The sequence below is a fragment of the Platalea leucorodia genome (assembly GCF_965183815.1).
Source record: "Platalea leucorodia genome assembly, chromosome: 8".
Lineage (NCBI taxonomy): Eukaryota > Metazoa > Chordata > Aves > Pelecaniformes > Threskiornithidae > Platalea > Platalea leucorodia.
The window spans coordinates 29,365,521-29,393,174 of record NC_138830.1 but is presented as its reverse complement, the minus strand read 5'-3'; the positions used below and the strand labels follow the sequence as shown (position 1 = coordinate 29,393,174).

The window sequence follows — 27,654 nt, the reverse complement described above, 5'->3', positions numbered from 1 at the left end:
GGGAGTGTTTTCACAGGGAGAGCTGTGGAAACAGAAAGAACATTGCAAGTTTTTCATTTTTTACACCTTAAGTAAGTTGTACCTGAAATAAGTTGTACACTCAGGATTACTTACAGATAGCCTTGCTGCTGTTTTTATCGGAAGTTGGAGATTTTACCTCTGGTTCAAGCTCTAAACAGATGAGAGAAAACCATTAAGTTTGGTACACATTAATTATTGTAGCCCTTCACAGGAAGTCAATTGCCTCATTTATGGAAAAACAAATCTGCTTTTCCAAATTGGTGAGCTGACATAACGACTATAGTTATCTCTATATTTCCATTTTAAATACCTAACCACTACATAATAAAAATCACACTTAAGACATATAGGTCACATATGTTTCACCATTGGTACACATGTCCACTGAGGCCATGCTTGAACTCATTGAATCTACCTACCTCAAAAAGCCCTCCGGCTTGTCCAACAAAGTCCAAAGCAGCAGACAGTAGAAAGAGGAGGTGCAGAGTATGTGAGTGTATGCTAAGACACTAAACAACAAAGACCTCACAGAACCAGTTACTACAAGATAGAAAATAATTTCTTGAATGTTCAATCAATACTACCCTGACCTTTCGGAAGAAATTCTGGCTCCAGTCTAATGCTACTCATCCTAGGAAGAAGTCAGAGATGCAGCCACGGGCACTGTGCCTTCTCAGCTGATGCCACAGTCATGAGTGTTTTAAAACTGAAGGATGAAAAAGGTAATGCCTATTTAAATGCTCATAAATATGGAACAAAAGGTGCAGGGACAATACTCAGGTCTGCATGTGAAAGCACTCCTTCAGAAAGGGGATAAATCTTCATTAAGCTTACTATGAGTCTGGTCACTAAGAAGGATAGTGCAAACCAAGGGAATGCAGGCTGTGGAGATGATTTCAGATGAATCTCACTGAGGATTCGCACACAGTTGAGGCAATATAATAGATTTCTGTGACTGCAAAGGCACAGTCCCACTTGCACATCCCCCTTCCTGCTCCCAGCTGTGAAGAGCTGCTTCCTCCCCAGCACAGCCCCTTCTGATTCCTTGGCAAGCCAATTCAGCCTGACAAACTTGTGAAAAAGTAGTCCAGGGAAGGGAAAAATCTGAGAATTTTTTCTTCTTCCTTTTTTTTTTTTTTGTGGTGGTGTTGTTGTTTTTTCCTTTTTTGAACTTTAGGAGGAACTACTACAAATGCTTTGAGCAAAACCTCTAGCAAGTTCCTGCATATTTTTAACTTATGCACTAAATTAAATCAGAAATCCCTGGATGCTCTATACCAATCAACACAAACAAAAAAAGTTACTGACGTTTTACAAACCCACAGAAACACGATCTTTGTAAGAACCACTTCTGCATAATTTAGGAAGCGGCCCTATCTCACACACCCTGATAACTGTGCCTATAGAAACCTCCTCTGCTTATTCAGAAGCTCAATAAGCTATGAAGATATAAGCAGTGCTGACCTCCCCCACTTGAAAAAGTACCTAGGAAAACATGAAATAAAGGTAAAAATGTCAACATTATCAGCCAGACCTCCATGTTCACTAGAAAAAGAGATACACTTCAAATTAAGAACGATTTTCCCATAACATCAATGCAAGGAACATGACACAGCATTATGTGCTAAAAAGCCACGCTAGCTCTTTCACCCATACCTTCCAGAAGTTCATCCTTAGTCATTCGTACTCAAGAGAAGAGACAAACTCCCCTCTGAAAAGCCAACTATTGTCCTCAAAGGCTCCAAGTAAACTGAACAATACCAGGAGGAGCATGTAAATAGAGAGGTGGCCATCCTCAAACACTGCCTGAGAACAGCCATTTTTAAGGAGGGTACAGTTCTTGGGATTCTCCAAAATAATTTTCTTCTGATGCCTATGAAAATACTTCTAGGAAGCAGCAACAGGAGATAGTAACAATCCAAGAATAAACTGGGCTTGCAGATTCCCAAGTCAAAACACAGAAGAGTCAATCTGGGATCTCTGAATTCTGCATTATCTACCAAGATTTTGTACTCCAAGTCTGAAAGACTAACACCTGCTTACATTCAGAAAATAGTCAATTTTAAGTTTATCACAATTTATAAACTAAGTAGATTTTGTTGGTAATTCTTAGAACAATTTGACTATTCAGAGTGCTGCAGTTTTGAGGAAACTAGTTCCTTTCTTCCAAGCACAACAGAGAAAATGCTTTTTGCTATATATGTAAAAAGGTCAGTCAATGCAGCAGAACTCTTGGGGAATTTGTTCATCCCTCAGCTTCTGCTTTTACCAAATGTTCCCATTCGTCTCTGAAAGGCAAAATTTTACCTGGTTTCTTCCTATCCTCTCCACCATTCACTCTCAGGAACTGTTACTCATGTCCCGGATCATATACCTTCCCACTCCTTTTTCCTATCATACTTTAACACTAAAAGCTTTTTAATATTTGAAACTTAACGTCTTACTTCTGTAGCACATTTTCCTTCGTTTGAAATTTAAAACTGTGATGTTTTTTGATGAATTTATTGTCAAGTTGAGCTGCATTAGTATTGTGACCTCAGAGTCAAGTCTGCCAGTGCAGGAGAGTTCGACACGAAACACTGCAAACAGACAACAAATAGGCATTACAGTTAAGTTCGAGCACTTTTCAGACATTGTGGTGAAAGAATATTTAAATGATAACCGTCTTTTAAAATGATGTTTATAATACACATTTTTAAAGAACTTGCTATTAAGAAATACTATTTTAGCCTTGTAATTTCAGACAACTATTAAAGCGCTGAAGGGCATAGATTTTAAATGAATTCCTGTGAGTTTTATTAAAAGTTTACAGATTACTAAAATTGTATTTGTCGATAAATTATGATTAGCCATCCGTTAGCTTTGGAGTTAAAGTGCTGTCACAAGAGAAACCTCCGTTATCACAGAAAACCAGAAAATTTAGTTTTCCTCATTGGTTTTTCAAACGCTATGAAGGTTAGCTTTTTTCACAACCGCTAAGTTTAAATATTGACCAAAATATTGGTCTCTGCAAATCTGACTGGAATCAAAGCTTAAACTAATATGACATTATTTACTTTCTAGCTTATATACCAGTATTATTGATGCCAACAGAGCAGACACAAGAAGACTAATTCCCTAGTGTCTGCTTTCACAAAAAAGTGGCTAAAACCCAAAACATCAATGTATATTTTATTGCCCTTTGAATATCTAACAGAGTACAACAAACCATAGCTGAATAAGCAAGGAATGATGATCACTTTCACATTTCCTGAAACAAATAAAACTGCTTCTAGACTAAATTCTGTGGAGGAGCTAATACATATTCAAAAGTTTTCTCAATTTTAAAACTTACCATAAACATTTCAATGTATTAACAACTCCCACACATCTTGAAATGTCATCTCTACAGACTAGAGAAATTAAAAGGCCTAGATTTTAAAATCCATGCAAATGCTAACGATTATTGTTGAAAGGGAACGGGAACCTTGTGTGTGTACATACACAGAAAAGTCACGTTTCCTTTACAGGAAAATCTCTATCCTCCACTAAACAAGGTGAAAAATATTATTCTCAGGCTAATAGTCTCAATCTATTATATCTATTCTATCTATTTATCATCTAATCTATAAACAACCAGTTGTTCTTGGGGTACCCAGCCCCCTGAGCTGGAAGACAGGGACAGAGTGCAGAACGAAGCCCCCATAATCCAAGGGGTCAGCAATCTGCTACACCATGTAGTCACACACAAATTATGGGGCCAGATGGGATACACCCAAGGGTCCTGAGGGAGCTGGCAGAAGTGCTCACCAAGCTACTTTCTGTCATTTACCAGCAGTCCTGGCTAACTGGGGAGGTCCCAGTTGACTGGAGGTTAGCAAATGTGACCCCCCTCTACAAGAGGGGCTGGAAGGAGGATCCAGGGAACTACAGGCCTGTCAGCCTGACCTCACTGCCAGGGAAGTTCATGGAGCAGATAACCTTGAGCGCTATCACGCAACACGTGTGGGACAACCAGGGGATCAGGCCCAGTCAGCATGGGTTTATGAAAGGCAGGTCTGGCTTGACCAACCTGATCTCTTTCTATGACAAGGTGACCCACTTAGTGGATGAGGGGAAGGCTGTGGATGTTGTCTACCTGGACTTTAGTAAGGCCTTTGACATCATTTCCCACAGCATTCTCCTGGAGAAACTGGCTGCTCACAGCTTGGACAGGCATACATACCCTTCGCTGGGTAAAAAAACAGCTGGATGGCCGGGCCCAAAGAGTTGTGGTGAACGGAGTTAAATCCAGTTGGCAGCCGGTCACAAGTGGTGCTCGCCAGGGCTCAGTACTGAGGACAGCTCTGTTTAATATCTTTATCAATGATCTGGATGAGGGGATCGAGGGCACCCTCAGTAAGTTTGCATACGACATCAAGTTAGGCGGGAACGTTGATCTGCTGGAGGGTAGGAAGGCTCTACAAAGGGATCTGGACAGGCTGGATCGATGGGCCAAGGCCAACTGTATGAGGTTCAACAAGGCTAAGTGCTGGGTCCTGCTCTTGGGTCACAACAACCCCATGCAACGCTACGAGCTTGGAGAAGAGTGGCTGAAGAGCTGCCTGGTGGAAAAGGACCTGGGGTTGCTGGTCAACAGACAGCTGAATATGAGCCAGCACCGTGCCCAGGTGGCCAAGAAGGCCAATAGCATCCTGGCTTGTATCAAGAATAGTGTGGCCAGCAGGACTGGGGAAGCAATCGTCCCCCTGTACTCGGCACTGGTGAAGCCACACCTCAAATACTGTGTTCAGTTTTGGGCCCCTCACTACAAGAAGGGCATCGAGGTGCTGGAGCATGTCCAAAGAAGGGCAACAAGGCTGGTGAAGGGTCTAGAGCACAAGTCTTATGAGGAGCAGCTGAGGGAGCTGGGGTTGTTTAGTCTGGAGAAGAGGAGGCTGAGGGGAGACCTTATCACACTCTACAACTACCTGAAAGGAGGTTGTAGTGTGGTGGGGGTCCATCTCTTCTCCCTAGTAACAAGTGATAGGACAAGAGGAAGTGGCCTCAAGTTGAGCCAGGGGAGGTTTAGATTGGATATTAGGAAAATTTCTTCACCGAAAGGGTTGTCAAGCATTGGAACAGGCTGCCCAGGGAAGTGGTTGAATCCTGATCCCTGGAGGTATTTAAAAGACGGGTAGATGTGGTGCTTAGGGACATGGTTTAGTGGTGGACTTGGCAGTGCTAGGTTAATGGTTGGACTTGATGATCTTAAAGGTCTTTTCCAATGTAAACAATTCTAGGATTCTAATCTATAATACCCTTTTAACAATGTCATAACTGTTGCAGAAGGCCTGTAAACATTCTATGTTTAATAGAGAAAAACTACACTTTTATGCAACACTACACACATTTTGGAAAAAAACAAAGTACCACCAGAAAGCATTATTAGTATCAGCACTAGCTGTGCACTCTTGGGGGGGGGTGGGAGTTTACCTGAAAGGGTGCGAGGAACTTCTCCTTGTAGAGAAATGTTGGCCTGGGGCATAGCCATAGCCATGGGATTATCTACCTGAAATCCCAGTTTATACTCAACCTGTAACAATAGTTGGGAGATGGAAAACACATAAGAAATCTCTACGGTAGTAAAAAGAAATACTACATAACTTTTCATAATTCTTCTTGAAATTAAAAAACTGTGTCTTATTTTCAAAGAATGGTGGTGATTTTAGGTGTCTAAATTCAAGGTTTCTGATAGGAAGTCTAAATATCAGGCTTTTGTGACAGTTCAAATTAAGAAAGCCAAAATAGAAGTCACTCTTGAAATCATTCTTGAAAATCTGGGGCACAATTTAAAGTGCTGTATTAAAAACAAAAAAAAACAAACAGAAAAAACACACAAAAAAACCCAAAACAAACAAACAACAAAAAACAACACACCACAAACCTCACTTGCTGATACTTTTAAACTTACTTGTTCAAAAGCCAGTTTGTTAAAACCGTAGGAATTAAAAAAATTCTCCCTCCTCCAGTCAGTTTTATAAACTACACAGCCAAAATTGCTTATAAACAGTTTATTCAGCTATAGTCAAGATTGTTTCCACTTAAGAAGCTGATTCTGCAAATATTCATTCAAATAAGTACAGGATCTAAGTCATAAGCTCCTGTTGGAAATTCATCCTGTCGCTCCACACTCAGTTGAATTAATTTGGTTTGACTTCATTTGCCCCATTAGTTTCTTTTTTTCCCCCCTTTCTAAAACATAATAGGATGCATTTATGTTACCAATTCATTTTTAAGTCAAGATGTCAAGGGTAGAAACAGTTCCTATAAACTGCACTACACCCATCCTACAAAGTTAGCACAGAAGATGCCGAGTGGTGCAATCACGGTTGCAGGTCTATACAAGCTCAGAAATTCCTATTCAAAATTCACAGACAGGCCCGAGGAAACTCAGGGCAGGGACAGTGATGCAGGTAGCTTATAGCTGAAGTTGTAACAACAAGGAAACTCCTTCAAAGGTCCTATTCAATTGGCAAGTGACTGAACTGCCTGTGAATGTGGAACGCAGTATCAAGTAGAAGGGCTGGCTTGCACTGTACCCAATATTGTTGCAGGGCAAAATTCACATCTCTTAAGAAGTTACACCTCAAAGGGAAGAAGACTGGCAGAAGGAATCTTCAGAAATTGCACTGGTGGAGTTGTTAACTACTACTGTTCCTACTACAGTCTTTTGTACTTAAGGAAGAAGAATAACCATCGCTCAAGTTTAAAAAAAAAGAATGAACATCTGGCAGAGGCTAAACAGATCATTTCATATACAAAAATAAATTGCTAGGTAACTGGAAATCCTTCAAAATGTAAGAGCATATGCAATCTTTATGACAGCTGTTGCTGCATGCTCCAGCCAAGGTGATTAAGTGTAATAAAAATCCCTTTCCATTTAATCGGTGCTTGGTAATAACACACTAGATGCTACTTTTATACGTTCTTCTCATCTCCAGACATATGTTTCTGGAAATCTCTTAAACACAATTGCTCTACATCTGATTTCCAGAGGCTTCAGTTCATGGTTGCCTTTTCTGTGCATTCAATGCACCACCAGAAGAGATTCCAGAGCCAATAGCTTGTATATATACATGTAGCTTGCCGGAAGCAAGAAGTACAAAATACTTCAAAAGAAGTGCTTAACCTTTCTAAAACAAGAAAGGAACAGTTTGGATACATATCACCTTAATTTATTGCCTGCAATCATACAAATAATCCTTTTGCACCTAGCATATGCTAATTTTTGCAAAGAAAAAAGCCATTAAATTATAATAGTGGGTATTCACTAAGCAATACAGATCATGTATCAACTACTCAAACACAGAAGTTACGCCTGCTTACCTTGGATTTAGCATGCCAGCTAAAGTGAAGATTGTTGGTCTCGCTGGGTATTAAGAGATTGAAGGATAATGCATAGTGATTAACCACATCATTCCTCACGTAAGACAACTCCGCATCAAGACCTGCAATGAGAAATAAGAGAGTAAGACAGGGAAGAACAGGACCAGCAGTAACACACTGGAACAACCAACTCTCAGCACCACCAGCTCCACCTGTATTTGAATGTTTAAGCAAATACTTCCTCAAGTCCATAAATTCAATTGCAGGTTTGGAGATCAATGCTCATGTATGTCAGCATTAACAAGAGTGCTTCAAATTCTTACAAAGCAACAATTTCAGAGAGATGCCACAGCCTAATAAACAGGTAAAAGGTGGAATGTAATGGAAGGAAGCACAACTTTTCATACAACTCTCCAAAACAGTCATTACAGACTCTCCTGAATGTACCCATCTGCTTCTGGGAATCACGGCTCCAGTTTTCCTCTTTTTACAACTGCGTACACTCAAAACAAACTGCTTTGGATTATCAGCTCATTAACTGCAGGTAATTCTTCCTGGAACAGCTCATTTCTTGAGCTGAGACACATAAGCATAAAGAAATTAACTTCAAGGTAATTAGATCATAACACAAAGCACGTAATGAGAGGGGGAATGACATTTGTAAACCAAGTAATACTAATATTTTATGTCTACCCTTTGCTTTCCGGACTTTTACATAAACCTAGATAATTGAAAGACCCACAAAACTATTTACTACAGAGCACTAAGGTGCATTTTCCTAAATAATATGCATACTCTGATATTAAAAATACTGAAGCTGCCATTATCTTTTGTGGCACACATTCCAAGGTCATACTGAATACAGGATATGACCCTACAGCTTGCCCTGTGTGTCATTAGCAATTAGTGGTATAGTAAGCACTACAAGTTCACCCCCTTCCCCACAGCTGTAAAATTAATCCCAGCTCCATATCCTCAGGACAAAACCATACTGTATTTGTAATCAGTACCATTTTGTCTCCTCTCATACAGCTTTTCCTCTGTTGCTCCCAGTTAATCATTATCCAGGCTCAGCAATATATTGACATGCTTAGAGAACAACTGGGCAAAACAGACACAGGTGCATGCTCCAAGTATGATCTATGCAGAGGGAACTGAGTTCAATTAAAGTATTCACAGTACAATTGGGAACATAAATAACGAAGTTATTTTTATTATGGCTAGAAAGTGAAGAAAACTGGAGAGGCTGTGACTCCAAGACGACAGCATTAAAGGCATACTGAAGTTATTCCAAGAATCTAGGGAATCATGAAAGGTTTTGTTTGTTTGCTTGTTTTTTTAAGAAAGGAAAAAAAAAAAATCAAAGGTAACTATTGAACTGTGTAGACAAGCTGCATTTGAAGAAAGGGAGAATTAGCTTGAGAGAAATAATTCCTCCTATTTAGTGCAAAAACTGGGCAAAGATCAGTGCAAAGTGATAAGCATTCGCTTATTCCAGAACTTGATTTAATCCACCTTGTTTTCACAAGATATAGAAATGCAGCCAAGACATTCCTCTTCAATCTTGTTGCTGTTAACCACTTCTGCTCCCTGCGGGCTCATTAGTGTCCTGAAACTTAATCAAAACCCAAGAGTGTATCATAGAATACCAGGCTGGAAGGGACCTCAAGGATCATCTGGTCCAACCTTTCTAGCACAGTCTAGACGAGACGGCCCAGCACCATGTCCAGCTCAGTCTTAAACGTGTTCAGTGTAGCGGAGTCAACCACTTCCCTGGGGAGATTATTCCAATGGTTGACTGTTCTCAATGTGAAAAATTTTCCTCTCATGTCCAATCAGAATCTCCCTGGGAGTAACTTGCACCCGTTACCCCTTCTCCTCACCGTGTGACTCCTTGTAAAAAGGGAGTCTCCATCTTCTTTGTAGCTCCCCTTTAAGTACTGGTACATGGCGATGAGATCACCTCCAAGCCTCCTTTTCTCAAGGCTGAACAAACCCAGCTCTCTCAGCCTATCCTCATAGAGCAGGCTTCCCAGACCCTTGATCATCTTGGTGGCCCTCCTCTGGACCCCTTCCAGCCTGTCCACACCTTTTTTGTATAACGGGGACCAGAATGGTACACAGTATTCCAGGTGTGGCCTGACAAGCACTGAGTAGAGAGGGATAATGACTTCTTTATCTCTGCTGGTGATGCCCTTTTTGATGCAACCCAGCATCCTATTGGCCGCCTTGGCCGCAGCAGCGCACTGTTCACTCATGTTGAGATTCCTGTCCACCAGGACCCCCAGGTCCCTCTCCACGGAGCTGCTTTCCAGCCAGGTGGATCCCAGTCTGAGCTGCACTCCTGGATTATGTCTTCCCAGGTGCAAGACCTTACACTTGTCTTTGTTAAACTTCATAAGGTTCTTGTTAGCCCGCTCTTCCAGCCTATCCAGATCTTCCTGCAGGGTGGCTCTCCCTTCCAGAGTGTCTACTTCCCCACTCAATTTGGTGTTATCTGCGAACTTCATCAGGCTACACTTGATCCCATTATCCAGATTGCTTATGAAGATACTGAATAGCGTTGGGCCCAATATCGATCCCTGGGGGACCCCACTTGTGACGGGTTGCCAGTTTGAAAAAGAGCCATTTACCACCACCCTCTGGGTGTGGCCCATCCGCCAATTCCTCACCCACTGCATAGACCACTTGTCCAGGCCATAACACATCAGTTTCTCCAGAAGGAGGCTGTGGGGAACCGTATCGAAGGCCTTGGAGAAGTCCAAGTAGACAACGTCAACCGCTCGCCCCATGTCAACCAAGCAGGTCACTTTATCAGAGAAGGCCACCAGATTTGTCAGGCATGACCTGCCCTTGGTGAAGCCATATTGGCTTTTCCCAATTATGTGCTTCGTTTGACTCATGATGGCCCCCAGGAGGATCCGTTCCATGACTTTCCTGGGGATTGAAGTAAGACCAATGGGCCTATAATTACCCAGATTCTCCCTTGAGCCCTTCTTGTAGATAGGGGTAACATTTGCCTTCCTCCAGTCCTCTGGGACATCCCCTGATCTCCACGACTTCTCAAAGATTATAGAGAGTGGCCCCGCAATGACACCAGCCAGCTATAGAGAGCGGCACCGCAATGACACAGATTGCTATGCTCCAACTAGAAGACTGGCATATAAAAATAATTTAAGAGGTTTTGTAGTATAGCTCTTAACTCACAAAAAAGGCAGAAGATTGCCTGGCTTAATATCCTGTTTCTATCAGGGGTCTACAGAAAATGCCTAGAGAAGAATATAAAACTGAAGTAAATAGACAGTGATGCTTTTATCAGTAGATCCTCTGTGCTTCTAGTGTTTGTGGATCACAAACTTACTAAACTAATAGGCAGTATCTTCCAACAGCTTCTCACTGGATTTTTTTCTTCTATGAATTTGGATAAATGCTTTCTTAAACCCTGGAAACTGATAGATACGTACTTGGGAAATGTCAGTGTTTCAATACTGTACTGTATTTTTTCTTTTTAAATTTATCAACAATTAAAACATCTCCTCTATAACACATCTTTTCCCATTGGTGAACTACAGACAAAATTCAGTTTGCAACGCGCAGCTAAGAACCTGTGTCCACACCAGACAAGCACTCCCATCTCTCTAGCTCCAATCCACCACAGTTCAGTTTTGCTTCCAGACCATCCTTCCACCCCTAATTTTTCATCCCCTCGCTGCCTCCTCCACCTCAATCCTGAATTCCTGAAGCACTTTGTCTATTTAATTTATCTCAATCAGGCCAGCAAAACACACGAAAAATTGCAGTTGAACCTGCCAGTCAAAAAAGCACCTTGCCTGTGCTGCAGGCAGGCAGCCAGGCAGCAAGGTGTGCTCTGCCCGACACAAAGGAGCCCAGGTGTCGATCACCAGCAATGCTGGGAGCCACACCACGTCCCAGCCCTAAGAGGGGTCACTGGGAAGGTACATACAGGCAAAGAATTACGCTGGGCACTGCGGCAAGAGGTGGTGAAAGCCAGAGCTGTAGCTCACTGATCGGTTGCGTGATCTGAGTGTTCTTGATGCAGGCTGCCATCGCTTCGCTCACTGCACTCCTGGGCTTCCTCTGTTTCATCAGTCTTCCACTTTGAGGAAGAGAAAATTTCCCCATACCCACAGAAATTGCCCAGGCAATGCTGCAGCACCCTGCGTGCTCAAGAGCTCCACGGCAGGTGGACTCCAGACTTCTATAGTTAGTAGATTTTAGCCAAGATAAGGTATGCTTTTCTCAGCACCACATGGGTTGCACAGGCTAAATTCTTACCAAGAAAAACCACAGCACAGCCTGCCAGGTTCCAACAGCCCTGTGCTGCTGAAGACAGAGGACAAGGATACCACCGCAAACACGCTGGGCAGATCACATCCAGTGCGCCTCTTCCCACAAGTTCAGATCAAGACAACAATGATCAGCCTCGGTAAAATGTCAAACAGGTCCAGCTACATTCACTGTCAAACAGGCTCAGTTATGTTCACTGAGTATTGGCTGTGAGCTACCTCTAGTCGATGAGATACTTTGTTCCTTGTTATCTACATACCTTTTTACAAACACTGAAATGGTGCCTCCTCACCGCTTAGATTTCCAGACTGATTAAGTGCTATTATTAACTCTCTCTGAAGTAGACATTAAAAATGGCTAAGGAGTTTGCAGAAAACACTTTAGGCTCCATTATCATGACAGTTTAAGTCTAACTCAGAATTGCTTTAATTCTGCATTTCACCTTTTTTTCTTCAGACATGCGTACTTACACCTGCCTTGCAATGTTCCTTATTTAAACCTTCAGCAAGCCAAGTTCAAGGAGTCAAGCTGGCAGTATGTGGGGAGAAAAAAAAAGTGGGGCAACACTCCTCAGTCAGTTTAACTCCCTGAATTAGTGAGGATGCTCAGGAGCACCCCATATGGAGGGCAAGACTGCAGCAGCACTAACTTAGACGGAGCTTATACTAAAATAGTAGTTATCTTATCCAGATAGTCTAGGCTTTTTTTCAAAGCATGCTTTGGGCATAGGTAGCTTCGAAAGATGGTATCAAATTAAGCAAGTCACTGTCAATATACAGCCTAAACCAGCAACCTCATTTTTTTACTTTTCTTAAATGTGTAAATCTCTTTCAAACACAGTAGCAGTGTACGACGTAATCAGTCTACACAGCAGGCTGCTGAGGAAAAGAAGATAGAAACAAGGTTCATTTTCCCCGTTGTTTCAGATTTCAAGAATGCTTACTAAACTACTAAACTACTACACTAAAACCTACTGACTGGTAGAAGGGGAGGGAAAATTTAATTCCACAAGGTGTCATGTTCCTCCTAAGGTGTTGAACACTTTCACCATCTTGCACTTTAAGTAGGGCAAATACACCAGCATTCGAACAAACACAAATTGGTATGTAATGTTTTATGTCATATATGGAATGATAAAAAGAGAAAACAGGTGGCTCTAGAACAAAAACACAGATGCATTACAAACAGCTAGAGAAAACAGGCAGTTCTTCAATAATCATTTTCTAGGGAAAGCAGTAACACACAAAGAAAGGGGTGGAGAACCTTACAAAGAAATACCAAAAAATTGTTGGGTTACATAAACTGCAGAGGAAAAGAAGCTTTTCAGAAATGCTTTGATTGGTTTAAGCAGTATATTGGTGATCAATGACGAACAGTTTTAAAACATAGGCTGCAGTTTTGCTTTGGCAAGCCTCCTTAAACAAGTCCACATGCAGACAATGCACAACACTAAAGGATCCAATTTCTCATTACTTGGACTTTACTAACCTACACCAACCCACACGAAAACAGTACGACCATTGCTTTGCTTTGATTTCAAAGCAAAAACGTCACCTTTTTACCCAGGCAACCCCTAAATCTCATTATTAACTTCCACATCTTTGTACCTCCCACCCTTGGGCACAAACTTGAAAGAATAAATTAAAGTTGAACACAAACAAAAAGGTAAATTTAAGCAGCACCATAGAGAAAGTCTGTCATTCTTTGCACTGTTTAACATAACAAAACATTTGAAGAAGCTCAGAAAGGAAGGAGAGGCCAATTTTCACTCCCAAATGCAAAAGATGCTGAGCAGCCCTTGTGTTCATGACAAAATTGGATCATGTCAGTCTAGCAGCCTAACAAAACAGTTCTTTTCAAACGCCCTTGTGTAAATGCAGTCTAGCTTCAACTCTTCTTTTTTTTTTTTTTTCTTTTTAAGCACAATATACAAAAGAAACTTGCCGCTATCAGCATGGGAAAAATTAGATTTTATTCTTATGAAGCAAATCCATCCAACGACATGCACTAGTAGTAACACATTCTTAAAGATGACGACAGTATTTAGGCGTCTGTTACCCCAGGTAACAGACTTCAAATCATCATAACACACTTCTGGAAGATTATGTCTAAAAATCAAGAACGAACATGCAATAGAAGAGTCAGATGAGACCACTCTTACTGAAATACTGCTTGCTGCAATATGAGTATTAGCCCTAGTTTAATAGCAATCGGTTAACGATAGTGACATAATTGGTTCTCCCAGCTGCCTACCCAACCCTCTGGTAGATTCCTGTCTGTGTACAGAAATGACTGAAATTAGTGCCTGTTTTCTTAATACACTAGTCTGTAATGCGTAAGAGTTTCTTCATAAGCAGGAGAGAAATCTCTGCAGTACAACGTCAAACCACCACAGCCCCCACAAAGCAAGCCACTCCTGCTCCTGACTCACAGCCACTGAAATAAATTAATTGAGAAGAGTTACGCAGTTAAACAAGTTACTATCTTTATATAAACACTCCATTTGTTCAGAGGTTTACATGCTCCGGAGAACAACGCGTCCACTCCTGAGCAGCTCATCCAGGTTAGCCCTCTGGCCAGACCAGAACCTTCCACTCCAGGGTGAACATCCACATGAAAGAGTATGAATCTCAAGCTTCAGCATCCCTTCACCACTATCCACTTCCCAAGTCTGTGCAACCTACTCCATAAACACACTGGATTCTCTCAGCACTGGACAATTTACCTTGTTGAAGAAAGATATCTTTTTGCCTCCCTTCCATTTTCCTTTCATTAAAAATGCACCATAAGTCTGAAACACTGACTTTAAATCCTAAGCTTTCCTTTTTTTGCAACTGATTCTGCAAACGTGCACTGGAAAAACTCTGCTATTTTCATACTACCAGCCTAAGCACAAGAAAACATGACTGAAGAATTAAAAATCAGCTCTTGACTACTGAAACTTTTTGTTTCAGGGTAGAAAGAACACTTTCCCAGAGCTAGCCTTCTTAGTTTGAATGTATTTAATTAGTTCACTTCAATGAACAGCTTACACAGGGCTGAAACTACAACTGGGAATTAAAAAAAACGAGGAAATCAAACTGATCTACACACATCAATATCATTCAGAACATAGCAAACTATTGGAAATGTAATACTAAGCATTTGAATATATATATACACACATAAAAAATTTCTTATATCTGATTTGCACATATCCAGTATACACAACAATGAAAGTGAACTTTCCTTTAATAAAACAAGTAACAGATTATAGCCTTCTACTTGCATTTTTACTTAAGTTTTCCACAACACTACAGTCTGCCAATTATAGCTGTCAGTCAGGAATTTATGCTGAACTACTTGCTTTTAAACATCTTACAGGCCATGAGTCTCTGGAAAAGATGACTGATGAAAGATTTAACTTTTTTCCTGTGATATTTTAAGTAACACAGAGATGATGAAGAAACAGCTTTTCACTCTCATAACACAGGTGCCAGAGAACACCAAAGGACATTGTTCAGTGTCAAGCTTGAAAGACAAATCAGCAGGCACAAATCCAGCACTACTCACTAACCCACTTTCTGCCTTTTGTTTAGAAACATTTCTTCCCTGACTGTTGAATAATCCTTCTGCTCACCACCCACCTGACACTTAGAAGGAAACCCACCAAGACAAAAGAATCTTCCATTTTTGGGGACAACTTCCTACTTCTACGTGAAGTTCTTCATTGCCTACACGTATCTATCTCACAAAAGAGCTCTTCAACCCTTTCTTTCTAAACTTCAGTCTAAGCTTTGCTAGAAAGGAATATCTTATAATCCAGTATCATAGACCTTGAAAAAATAAAAAACCCACCAGTATCAAGTGCATGGAAAACAGACTAGAAATAAAATTACAGCTTGACACATCACCCAAACATACTGAAATATGCAAACTCTTTGTGGAATTGCTCTAACATTAGGTCGTTAACATAACACTGATCGGTGAGGCTCCAGAATTAAATCCATTCCCACCTCCATGGAAGACTTCTCCCACCAGAGACTGATGCCTCATTGCAAACAGCACAGTTGCTTTGCAAGCTCACCTATCTCTGCCCAGTGGTAGCAGAGAGCATATGGACTGTGGTTATTTACACAAACGGCTTTGTAATCTGCACAGAGTTACATGAGCTGGAGGCGGAAAACAGTATGTAAGGCATTCAATGTGAGGAAATACTCAACATAACTTCAAGGCAATGATTGCATCCTTGAAAACCAACCAATACTCCCTAGCAGGGAATCTTAGTAGGAAACTTCCCAACATCTAGCACACAGGAGGAAAAACTCTTAGCTGAGAGCTCCCATTAAATCCTCCTGAATCTTCAGTGACAAATCACCCACAATTCACTTTATTGATGCTGTTAAATAGAATTTGCAAGTTCAACACCATGGGCAAATGGGATTTTTCTCACTGAAAGGTCTTTGTGAAAGTCACAGAGTAGACCCCTTCCCTTCTAGGGGAAAAAGCTTCCCCCAGGAGATGGCACTTGCTGAAGTGAAAGCATAAGGCACTATTTAACTCAATCCATACCAAAAAGAAGACATTAATTGTTCCTAGGACCCAACCGCTTACCCTTTTGTTTGTCTTTGAACAACAGCAACAATTACATTTCAACAGCCTGCCTGCTTATTCTTCTCTCCTTCACCTACAGAAAAATATTCATTTTTCTGATAGGTAGGATATAAAGACAGACGTGAAAATGGTTAGAAGATGACACTCTCCTTAATGGGGAGGGGAAAAAAAACCCAACCAAACACACACCACCACATATCTTACCTCAGAGCAGAATACAAGTAAACTCTGCTCCTGAGAACACCTCCTAAATGAAGTTTCCTCATTTGAAACTTAAAACCAAAAAAACAAAAAAACAACAAAAAAAAACCACCACACACACACAAACTAGTAAAACTCCCAACAAAACCAGCAGTCACTTTGCTATTAATAGCCAGAACAGCGCATGAGAGTTACCTGAAGGGCCGATTCCAAAGGAAAGATGCAGTAGAGATGCACAAGACACATACTTGAAGGCAGAGAAAAATTAGTGCCAGTGACCTACATACTGGGCAAGGGGAAATGGGACAGATGGGAACAGGAATGGTGCAGATACAAGGTTGGAAGCGACTGAAAGGAAACTGTATAATATAAAATTATAAAGCTAACTTTAATGAGCAAATTAAACAACTTTATTCTTACCACACAAAATATTTAGGTATATTTATGAAATAAAAATTTAACTTATTAGTAATGGCAAATGTCTCATAATTGTTACATGAAGTTTGATGCTTCTTTTGAATTAGAATGAAAATAAATCCTGAGAACAGAAAATAAAAGAAAGGTTCCATTCATGTGAACCGCAGTTGTCCAAGAGCACACACCTTGAAATAAAATAACTAATAATGCTTACTGGTATCACAAAGCTTTTGAACTGGACTGCTGTAATCTTCCCAGCCAAAACTCAGTCACCTAACAAAGGTATGCCAGACGTCATTTGGACTCATGAATAATGTGCATTTGCAGTATTTTAGTGTCATTTACCCCTAGACGTTGTGCCACTTAATTTTTTTTTTTTTTTTAGTTTTAGTAATGCACCCACATGTTGATTCAGTTATCCCTGCAAGCAAGACCATACGCTACAACAGCATAAGTCACCTTTAGAATGGTGTCCCTGCCAGTAGCCGTGACTATTTCAGTAACAAGTACCCAACTGAGTCCAAATAAAAAAAAAAAAAAATAAATAAAAAAAAAAAACCAAACACACACCACACACACCCTCCCTCAATGCATCAGACCTCGTGGCCTCGAAACTCATGCTTCTAGTTCTGTGACCGACAGGACTGCTGAAGGGATAACACACCCTTCACATCTGTTCAGATGCTTTGGAAGACTTCCATCACAGTGAGACTGAGTGTTTAATGGAAAACCAAGCTCCACACAAACTAAAACAAGTCTATTCTCTTCCGCGGCAATCTCTGTACTCAGGAAAACCATGGAGCTTAGTATTTTTTCCTTTTATTAGTTATTATTCTACAAGGCCATCCACTAAGTTTATAAAGGTTAAAACAGTTTTGAGAGCATAACCATCTTTAGTTTATCAACCTGCTCAGCTTCACTATTGGTACTGCTGGCATTATGTATTCTGAGTGGCTGCAGCTTTTCAAGCCTACCAAGCAGCAGCTCCAACGCTTACATTACTGCTCTTATCTTTCCGAAGTAGCGTGGTGAAATCAATATACTGGTTAATTTAATTACAGCTATTCAACACCCAGAAAGTGGCAGCAAAATTCTAAAGCATCACATTAGTTTCATGCTGTTGCTTCTGCTCCCAGATCTCCAAAGCAGTCAGTGCAAATATGCGAGTTATCCGCTTGAAAGAAGGACAAAGGCAGAGATGGAAGAGAAATAATGTGTTTGAAGCCTCTACCATCATGCCCTTTGTACCACCACAAGGCATTTTGAGAGAGTGTTAGCATTCATTCTTACATGGGATCTGCTGGTGCTGCTGCCATTCGGGGGGGGGGGGGGGGGGGGGGAAATCAATTCATCAGGCACAACTCATTAAATGCACTTCACCCTTTACGTACTCCCTGCTTTCACAGTTGAGACCTCAAGTACGATTTTAATACTGCACACTAAGTTACTAGAGGAATAGCCTCTAACTAAGGACCCTTCCACTGCAAGAAAAGTAGGAGCCTCAGTGACATTTCAGTCTGGACAGTTTCAGGTGGGAATTAGTCATCAAGCAATCCCATTTCACTAGAGCTCAGAACAACTGTGAACCAAGATACATTTGGAATTTGTCTCATTAATTCAGCTTTTCCAGTATCCAAACACAACTCTGAATAGCAGAAGGGGAGGAGAAAAACGCAAGACTTCCCCAGCTACTTCATCTTTTAAAGGACCCACACACCAGAGTGTACAGTATAGCTGCCTCCAAAGCTCCCACTTTCAGGAAAGTGCCACCCTGGGATTTTTCATGCCTGTGAGCATGATCCTTATCTCTTCTATCTCCCTCTGCCCAGGTGATGTTTAGCAGCAGTTTCAGTCCCTGCCTTCCTGCCGATATGGTACATGAAGCCCTTCTTGCTGGCTTTTCTCATGCATGCAGGGAGCTCTCTGCCTCCATTTCCTCTCTTGTTCCCATTCTGTCCATACACTGGAGGGAGAAAGAGAGCATGTATTCAAAGAGGCCAAACAATCAACAATGATAAATAAGATGCTGCCAAACAGAACACAGGTGTAAAATCACAGCAGCAAGGAATGCAGCTTTGGGATTTTTTTTTCCTCCCTTCATCAGGCTAGTCTTCAGTCTCAGAGGTCAGATTTCTTCCAAGTCCCTGACACACAAGTGTTACAAGAGCCACAAACATTTATCACTAGACAAACCTTGGCCTCTCGGGAGCTGAAATGGCTGCTTCCTCCCAGAGCCGAGCGCAGAGAGAGAGCGGCAGGAGGAAGCCAAGCCTCCTGCTGCCCATGCAGCCCCTCCTGAACGGCCCATTTGCAGAAGCAAATTGCTTTCTCTGGGTACGATTCAGACAGAACCCCCAGCATTTTTAAATCTCAACACGTAAGCTGGTGTGATAAATAAAGCAGGCCGCAGAAATCAACCACCCATCTCAGCAATGCTGACTACATCAATACACACAAGGACTTATGTATTTCCCGGACTTCCCTCTGGTCACACAGAATAAATTATTTCAAAGCAATCCTAAGCCAAGCTAGAAGCTGCCTCCACGGGCATCACTCCAGATGGCCTTCCACAGGCTATTTCAAACTCCTAGAAGCCTGTTCTTCTGCCGGTTTGCGAGCATTAAAAATATTGCAGTGGGTTTATACGACTACATGCATCTCCAAAGAAACAGCTATCCACACGCTATTTGAACTTTGCAAATTAAAAGTGAGGTAATAGAATGGAAAAGGGCAGAGGAACCTCAAATGCAGCTTGTTCTCATAAACCTCAAAACAACATTGACATGAACTGTGGTACTCAGTAAATCAGACAGACAAGCATCCAAGCACACTGAAAGGCTCCAAAACAAAAACAGATTGCCCAACTCCACGATGCAAGTAACTTGTCACAACCTGCTGCAGCTTGCAAGCGGCCAGATGTTGCTGCATGCACTCTCCAAACACCCTGCCAGCCTTAATCCCCCTATTTCTCCAAAGCAGACTTAAGTGACATTCACCTGCAACACTAAAAACCCTGTCTAATAAGCACCAATCACAGACTATTATTAGGCTAAAGAGCTTTACGGGGCAAGGTAATAAAATAATTATCCTAAAAACAGCACTTGCAATTAAGTGGAATATATCAGAATATTTTCAGGCCATCATCAGCAATTCAGTTTTGTTACAGTGCATGATGTCTGTCAAGATTAGAAGCTTGCTTTCCATCCAGCACTGTGGACCTACAGCAATCTTTAAGTCCCTTTGGAATGGTAAAATGAAGCATTACCATGCAGGTTTTTGCACTTCTGCAGAGACAGGCATGTGGACCATAGCAACACAATGCTTATTTTTGCATACAACGTGCAAAAAAGCTACCGTTCTTCAGAGTCAAGCACTTAAAAGCTAGAAAACCAAGATTTAAGATGTATACAACAGAACCAGATTCTGAACTGTAGATCCTGTACCACATAGACACTTGCTTCTAGACCTTAGGGTGCTCAAACATCTGCTCCTAGCGGACATCTCATTCATCCTCCTGCAGCTACACAGAGGCTTTTTGCTATATTTTTTCCATCCTAAAGAGGCACCACGTACAAGCACCTGCAAGGTACCCATCTCACATCGAAATTTATCTTGGGTGCTACTGACAAAACTCAGAGCACTGCACTAGCTCACTGGCAGTGGTCTAGGTAGTGATGCTGTCAAAGACAGGTGCGAGTGGGCTTTTACTGAGGCTCTGAAGCATTTCAAGTATCGCAAGAAAGGAATACCTCAACTTTTCAATAAACTGAACAACCAGCTCATTCCAGCACACTGATTTTCAGCTCCCTTTCACAACAGGGACAACTAACCAGGCAACAAAGGAACAAGAGGATTTCCAGTCACTATAAACTCAGTGCAAGAAAGCGCTTTTGACGTGAACTCCTGTTGCTAACTCCCCGAAATAGTGACATTAAGAAAGCTGTTTCACAGTATAAAATTAAGACATCTTAATTGAGATCAACTGCTGCAATAAGCAGATGTTTAGTCTCCATCTAAAATATACAAAACTGCATTTGGCCCATAATTTACCAGGGCTCTGCTCAGCCCTGGTGAAGCCACACCTGGAGTACCGGGTCCAGTGCTGGGCTCCCCAATACAAGAGCCACGGAGCTACTGGAGAGAATCCAGCAAAGGACCACAAAGATGATTAAAAGGACTGGAGCATCTCTCCTATGAGAACAGGCTGAGAAAGCTGGGGGTGTTCAGCCTGGAGAAGAGAAGGCTCAGGGGGATCTCATCAATGTATATAACTATCTGAAGGTGTGTGCAAAGAGGATGGAGCCAGGCTCATCTCAGTGATGCTCGGTGACAGGACCAGAGGCAACGGGCACAAACTGAAACATGGGAGGGTCTGAACATCAGGAAAAACTCATATACCCTGAGGGTGGGCGAGCACTGGCACAGGTTGCCCACAGAGGTAGTGGAGTCTCCATCCTTGGAGATGTTCAAAAGCTTCTGGGCACGGTGCTGGACAACCAGCTCTAGGTGGCCCTGCCTGAGCAGGGGCTTGGACCAGATGACCTCCAGAGGTCCCTGCCAACCCCAATCACTCCGTGAGTCAGCAGTACGATTTAAAAAACAACAAACCAACCCTCTGCTGTAACAGACTTCTCATCTCACAACCAGACAACTCATTTCAGTAAGCTCCACACTGGCTTCAAATGAAAATTAGAACATGTAAGAAAAAGTCATATAAGTGGTAATTAATTTAACTCTGTAATTAAGCAAGTGCAAATATAAAACCAACAGAAGATGATATTCAATACAATTACTCAGCAGTAACCGGGCCAGAGAACACTAAGTTTGCAAACTCAATGCAAACATTGTAGGACTTCTGACTAAGATTCTCCTCCAATTCTAATTTACACACACCCACCCCACTGCATGTATGCATTATGATAGCCCTTAGTTACGTGATAACATGGTATTTTTCCCCCATGGGACTTTAGTGTCATTTAGTGTTCAGGCTAGACCTGTCTCTAAAAAAGAACCAGAGCCATGTGATGGGGAGGGCTATCCACAAGACCAATTTCAAAGCTGAAAGGTATGTAGTCTAAAAAAAAAAAAAAAAAAAAAAAAAAAAACAAACCCAAACCAACAAAACAAAACAAAAAAAAACACCAAACAAAAAACCTGCAAGAACAGAAAGGATTGCCCTTACTGCTTAAGCATCTTGTTGCTGCCATGAACAATTACATGCTATCTCATGAATGCTGCAAAAGAACTGCCTGCAATGTAAGAAAAACTGCTTAAGCCAAATTTTCACAGGCAACTATTGATTCTGGTCCTCATGCTTGGAAGGCATAACCAAAGATCTCCTGTGAGGCTGAGTTGCAGAACTGCTGGGAACTCGCAGCTGGAGGTCTAAGAGATATACCATGATATGTACTTTAAATAGATCAGATCAAACCCTTAATTATTAAAGCTAGCTACCTAATATTAATGGATATTTTTTACCTTATTCTCTAAACCTTAGTTCATTACCTGCCAAGCAGGGATACATGTGCCTTTATATCACAGGATCCTGTGAAAAGCAGACCAATGGAACATTTCAACATTAGGCAAACACCACATTTTGATTTCACAGGCAAATTTGAATGAAAGTCACTAAATCAAGTACTGACCCTCTACTGAATAACTCGTCACTAATTTAACACCATCTGCCCTGCATGTTTAGCGTCACAGGGCGGTCACCAGAAAAAGGTGACACAATCAGGTGGTATTATCATGCCTTACAGTTAGCCACTCCATAAGACTAATGCTACTTTCTTCAGGTTTATGCAGAGGCCCAAAAAAGATTGTCCATACGAACCAAATCCATAAAGCTACAAACCAACTCCAAAAACCTTCGGATCATGGTGCTGAGAGAGTTCAGAGACACCCTTAAAAAGGCTTGTGGTGCTCTCGATGTCTCTCCCCAGCAAGCAGTGCTTCTCTTCCTCCTCCCCGAATGCCCATCACCCTGTACCTTGCCCCCGCTCTCACTCAAACACCTCCCGCTCCTGCTGCCATCGCTGAAGTTGTCTCAACCAAGTCCCTTTGACTAACTCCTCTCTCTCTCTTTCTACCTTTATCTCATCTGTTGCTGAATCCTGCCTAGTGTGAGTGGAATCTGGCACATCCAAGTATGTGAAAACCACGTTATTTTTTTTTTCTCAAATACTTAGAGTTTGCATGGCTGTGAACATTTTCCACGGGAATGGCAAGAGGTATTTCTGACAGAGACACCATCTGCCTGCCATATAGCAAGCCCTGCTTTCAGACCATGAGAACACTGCAGCTTTTCAAAATAAAAATCCATCTCACACAACAAGACAACCCAGTTTTCTTTAGTTTTCTTCTCTGTAAAGTTCTGAAGATTTCAAAACAATTCCTCCTAAGGCAGACACATGGTCAGAATCACATAGCCTAACGATGGAAATCTGGCATAAGCATCCAGGAAAGCAGAGGGCAGTTTTCACTATAAACCATAGTATCTGTCCTGCCTCCGTGCCACAGAAAGAACAGCAGCCACAAATAATCTTAAGCAAGTCACTATTTCATTTACAAGAGCCACAACCTAATTAAAAACACAGGCCATGGTTCTGTAAGACAGTGAACTCTGGTTTTGAGGAGGGCAGAAGCACTGCAATGTGCCACTGAAGTGGTACAGCCTCGCTGGTGGAGAGACCACGCGTGGGTACAGCCCCACAGACCTTACACCAGACCCCATGGATGCTCCAGCTTTGCACGGAGGACGCACCGTTTCACCGCCCATGGCTGGTTCAACAACTCGCAAACACGCGCTTACATTTGTTCCAAATCAAATTTGTGATCTAAAGATCTTTGGGGACAATACCAAGAAGCATGAAAACACATCACGGGCTGTAGTAACTCGGTGTAACATGCGGGATTATGAGCACTTCAGAAAGTCTAAGAGTTTTCTGTTCAACCACAGTAAGACAGTAGCAGAGAGAGAGTTTGTTTAAAAACAAAAGGTGAACAAAACTAGCTTCTATGTTTACATTAGCAGCTTCACTGAACCTAACAGTTTGCTTCACAAGCAATGTCATTTTCCTATCCGCTGTGAATGACTATTCTAGCATCCACAGAACCATGGCTTTCCTCAAAGAAGTTACAGAAGCCAAAACACCTCCCTGCTCTTTGAAAGTTTATGCACACCAATAGGAGCACTTAAACCATAAACTTGATTGTATGTAAACACAATTCAGATACTACAAAACTGAACATATCAAAATAGCTTGTTTTGTTTTCAAAAGCGTGAAGAACTGGAACAAACCTGTCTGTCCCTTTGGACTTTCTTCTGCCAGAGGAATACATACAGTTACTGAAGATTTGATTGCCTGTGTCTAGATGCCTCATTAAACTACGCCTTACCTACAACAGCTAGTATGTGTAAAGGATACCCCTAAAATTAAATCTGCTCATGCCAACAACACAAGGTGGATCCTGAAAGTTTAGTTTACAACAGACTTCTAGCGATCTGAATCCCACTAACTGAAAAAAGTGCCAGTTTATCTCCAAATTAGACTCTAGTTTATCCAAGCAGATATCCAGACTGGGTGGCAGAAGCAGAACAGATCATTGAGTGTCAGATAGTTAAAGTGATATAAAACAGTTACAGACAGCTTGAGTAACAAGTGACTTTAGCCATGTTAGCAACAGACACCCATAAGGGAGGTTACAAGATGCAATTTAACTTAAAAAATAATAACAACAGCAGATCTTCCCTCCTCAGTTGCTACTTAATGATGAATAATTATGCTAGTGGACCATGGAAGTCTGAGCAAATCCAACTAATACGCATTTCAGGCACTAGACTCGGGATAGCTCAAATCTTACAATTCAGTATTTCCAAGATTAACTACTTGTTTAGAAACTCAGCTAAACAGCAAGCCTGACATTTTTATCCTCTATCTGTAACAAGAGCATCTGGCAGCAAGCACATGCAAGGTAAAAATGACGGCAACAGAACCCTAATTGCCAGAGCGAGCCAAAAGGGAAAAAAATGTTTACAGTGTTATTCACTCCCCTGGTCCCCTGACTTCGGTCAGCTACATGCTTACAGAGTCCAAATTAACTGGAGATATTTTTATTTTGTCCATTTGATGCAAATAAAGTCTTGCACTGCCTGTTTTTCAGCTTACAGAGATACAGGGCACTTGCTGAAAAACAAATCACTGGGGATACCAACATATTTGTTTCAAGACTCCAGCCACCAACTCTAAACAAGAGCCTAAGCAAGCCAAAGCCTACAGAAAACAAATCTTTGTTTAAATCGAAGACTCTCCAAGCACAAAACTACTGTGAAAGCCTTCCACAGCAGGCCAGATGGGGGACTTCATGAACTGTCTCCAAGTACTTGCGCAGCAATTGTCAGCCTGCCTAGAAATTAAGATTACTTTCACACACGCACCCAATTATTGCCAGGTCTCCTCTCTGCCCTCTGAATGTCACTTGCCTCGCTAATTAAATCACGGGCCTGAACTCACGTCTTCCAGAGCTTACCCTGCTCCCACAGGTCACCATCCCCAGTCACTTGAATCTGGGGAACCCCTCACCATCAGGGTAAACCCTTTTCTTCCCTTCAAATCCCAACCACACACACGGGGCAACAGAGACTCTTTCCCGAGTCCTCAGACTCATCCATTCTCCCCATGACTCCCTGCTCCCCCCGTCCTGCAGAACCCCAATTTCACCCAACTCCAGCCCAGTCCCATAGCCCCCCACCCTCCCCTGAACCCCAGGTCCTTCATCCCTGCTCACAGCCCTCTCCATCCTCCCCTGCACCCCCAGATCTGCCGCCCTTGCACCAGTCCCACAGCCGTCCCACAGCCACCCCCCATCGCCTCCTGGCCCCCCACAGCCACCACCCCCGTCCTCCAGTCCCACTGACCCCCACCATCCCCACCGCCAGGCCCCCAGACTCCCCCATCCTCTTCCAGACCCCCAAACTGCCATCCCAACCCCACAGAACTCCCCTCATCCCCTTTTCAGCGCCCAGACCCCCAACACCACCTCAGTCCCACCTCCCCCCCGGCCCCTGGCCCCACACCCCCCTCCCCAGCCCCACAGGCCCCCGGTTCCCACCCCACAGGCCGCCCCACCGCCGGGCCCAGCCCGGCCCCTCACCGCGCCTGGTGCGGCCGCAGCCGCAGCCCCGGCCGCGGCCCGCACTCACCGATCAGCCGGCGCACCTCCTCCTCGCTCAGGTAAAGGCTGAGGCTGGGCCCGGGGCCGGCGGGGGGCCAGTCCGGGGGCCCCGCGGCGTGCGGGCCGGAGCTGGGGCCGGCCTGCCCCTCAGCGCCGGCGGGCAGGAGCAGCAGCAGGGGCAGGAGACGGAGGAGATGGCGGCGCGGGGCCCGCAGCCGGCACGACGACGACGGCCGCCGCCGCCGCCCCGCTCCCGCCTCCCCCGGCGCCGAAAGGGGCCGGCCCCGCCGCCACCGCCCCCCGCCGCTGCCGCCGGGCTGGCGGCCCCCGCCCCGGCGCCCCGGCACCATCGCTCCGCGGGGAGGGGGGAAGGCAGGGAGGGACGGGACCCCCCGCCCCGCCGAACCCCTCACACGCCGCGGCCGCCAGACCCCGCCCCGCCGCTCATGGCTGCGCGCGCCCGAGGCCGCCGCCGCCGCCGCCGCTTCCTCCGCGGCGACGCCGCCGCAAGCCCCGCCCCGCGCACGCGCGGCCGCGCAGCCCCGCCCCCCTCGGCGGCCGGCGGGCGTCTGTCCCCGCCGCCTCGGGTGGCCTCGGCCCCGGCCCCGGCACGGCGGGGAGCGGGCGGCCTCGCTCGCCTCTCGCCTCCCACCGGCTGCCCGGGAGGAGGAGGAGGCAGGCAGGCAGGCAGACCCTGCCCGGCCCGGCCCGGCCCGGCCCCGCCCCTCGTTCCTGCCGGTGCCGCACAGCCTCAGTGCGCGGCGCCTGCAGGGTCTCTGGGCCCGTCCTGAGGGAAGGCTGGAAGGGGGTGACTACCACGCGCGCTCGCCTTTAGCCCCCTTCACGGCCCTCCTTCTCTGCTGTGGTCGCCTCCATCCCCTGCCCTTCCAGCCCCACAGCCTGTCCTGACCATCCACCGCCGCCCGTCCTCGTCATCCCCCGCCCTCCTGGCTGGAGGCAGGCCCGGCGGCTGGGCGCCTGGGGTCTCTTCCACATGGCTGGAAATGCTGTGCCAAAACATCCCAGAAAAAGGTATCCTGAACTGACTGACACTGATCAGAAAGTTACCCAACTGGAAATACTTCTGGAATACCAGCATTTTAGTTTAAGAAAATTTCCTTTTTTGGTAATTTTTTTAAAACTTCGCGTACTGATGTTATATTTAGTGTTTTAGTCTGCTTTTCGCCTTTATCTTGGGCTTATGCTCCATTCAGAGCTAAGAAATAGCAGCAGCATTTCATTTCACCATAACAAAGGAGGGCCTTTGATCTACAAAGGATGGTTATTTCAATCCCAGCCAAGCCATTGCTGCCTATGATGACCCTAAAGTAAAATCTAAACTGTAACACGTCTGCTGTTTTGTTATAGCATGAAATGGCAGCAGCAGTGCGGCGTGACAGCTGATACATTTTGAAAGAATGCAATAATAATCAAGTCAAATGATGAAAACAACACCAAATTCCAGCATGAGACTTTGAATCTCCTATACAAACATTCCTAACCTTTTCCCAAAATCCTCTTCTGTGCAGAATTTCAAAAGTATTTCAGTTGCAGTTTGGCACAAAATCCCGTTTCAAGACGTCCACCTTTCCC

The 27,654-nt window shown here is 43.5% G+C and overlaps 1 protein-coding gene across 4 annotated transcripts in view; it reads right to left on the bottom strand.

Annotated features, from left to right (window-relative positions):
* The window catches only part of RYK (receptor like tyrosine kinase), a 94,868-nt gene extending 68,386 nt beyond the window's left edge, over window positions 1-26,482 (bottom strand). For 2 of the 4 annotated variants that reach the window (XM_082319752.1, XM_082319753.1), the window contains exons 1-5: window positions 26,090-26,479; window positions 7,369-7,490; window positions 5,476-5,575; window positions 2,466-2,600; window positions 115-171 (exon numbers count right to left, since the gene is read on the bottom strand). In XM_082319752.1, coding sequence (XP_082175878.1) covers window positions 115-171; window positions 2,466-2,600; window positions 5,476-5,575; window positions 7,369-7,490; window positions 26,090-26,411 — 736 coding nt within the window. In that variant the 5' untranslated portion in view covers window positions 26,412-26,479. Of the gene's footprint in view, window positions 1-114; window positions 172-2,465; window positions 2,601-5,475; window positions 5,576-7,368; window positions 7,491-26,089 lie in introns of all 4 variants that reach the window. The other 2 variants (XM_082319755.1, XM_082319754.1) reach the window with 2 other exon arrangements.
* Between the last annotated feature and the right edge of the window lie 1,172 nt (window positions 26,483-27,654).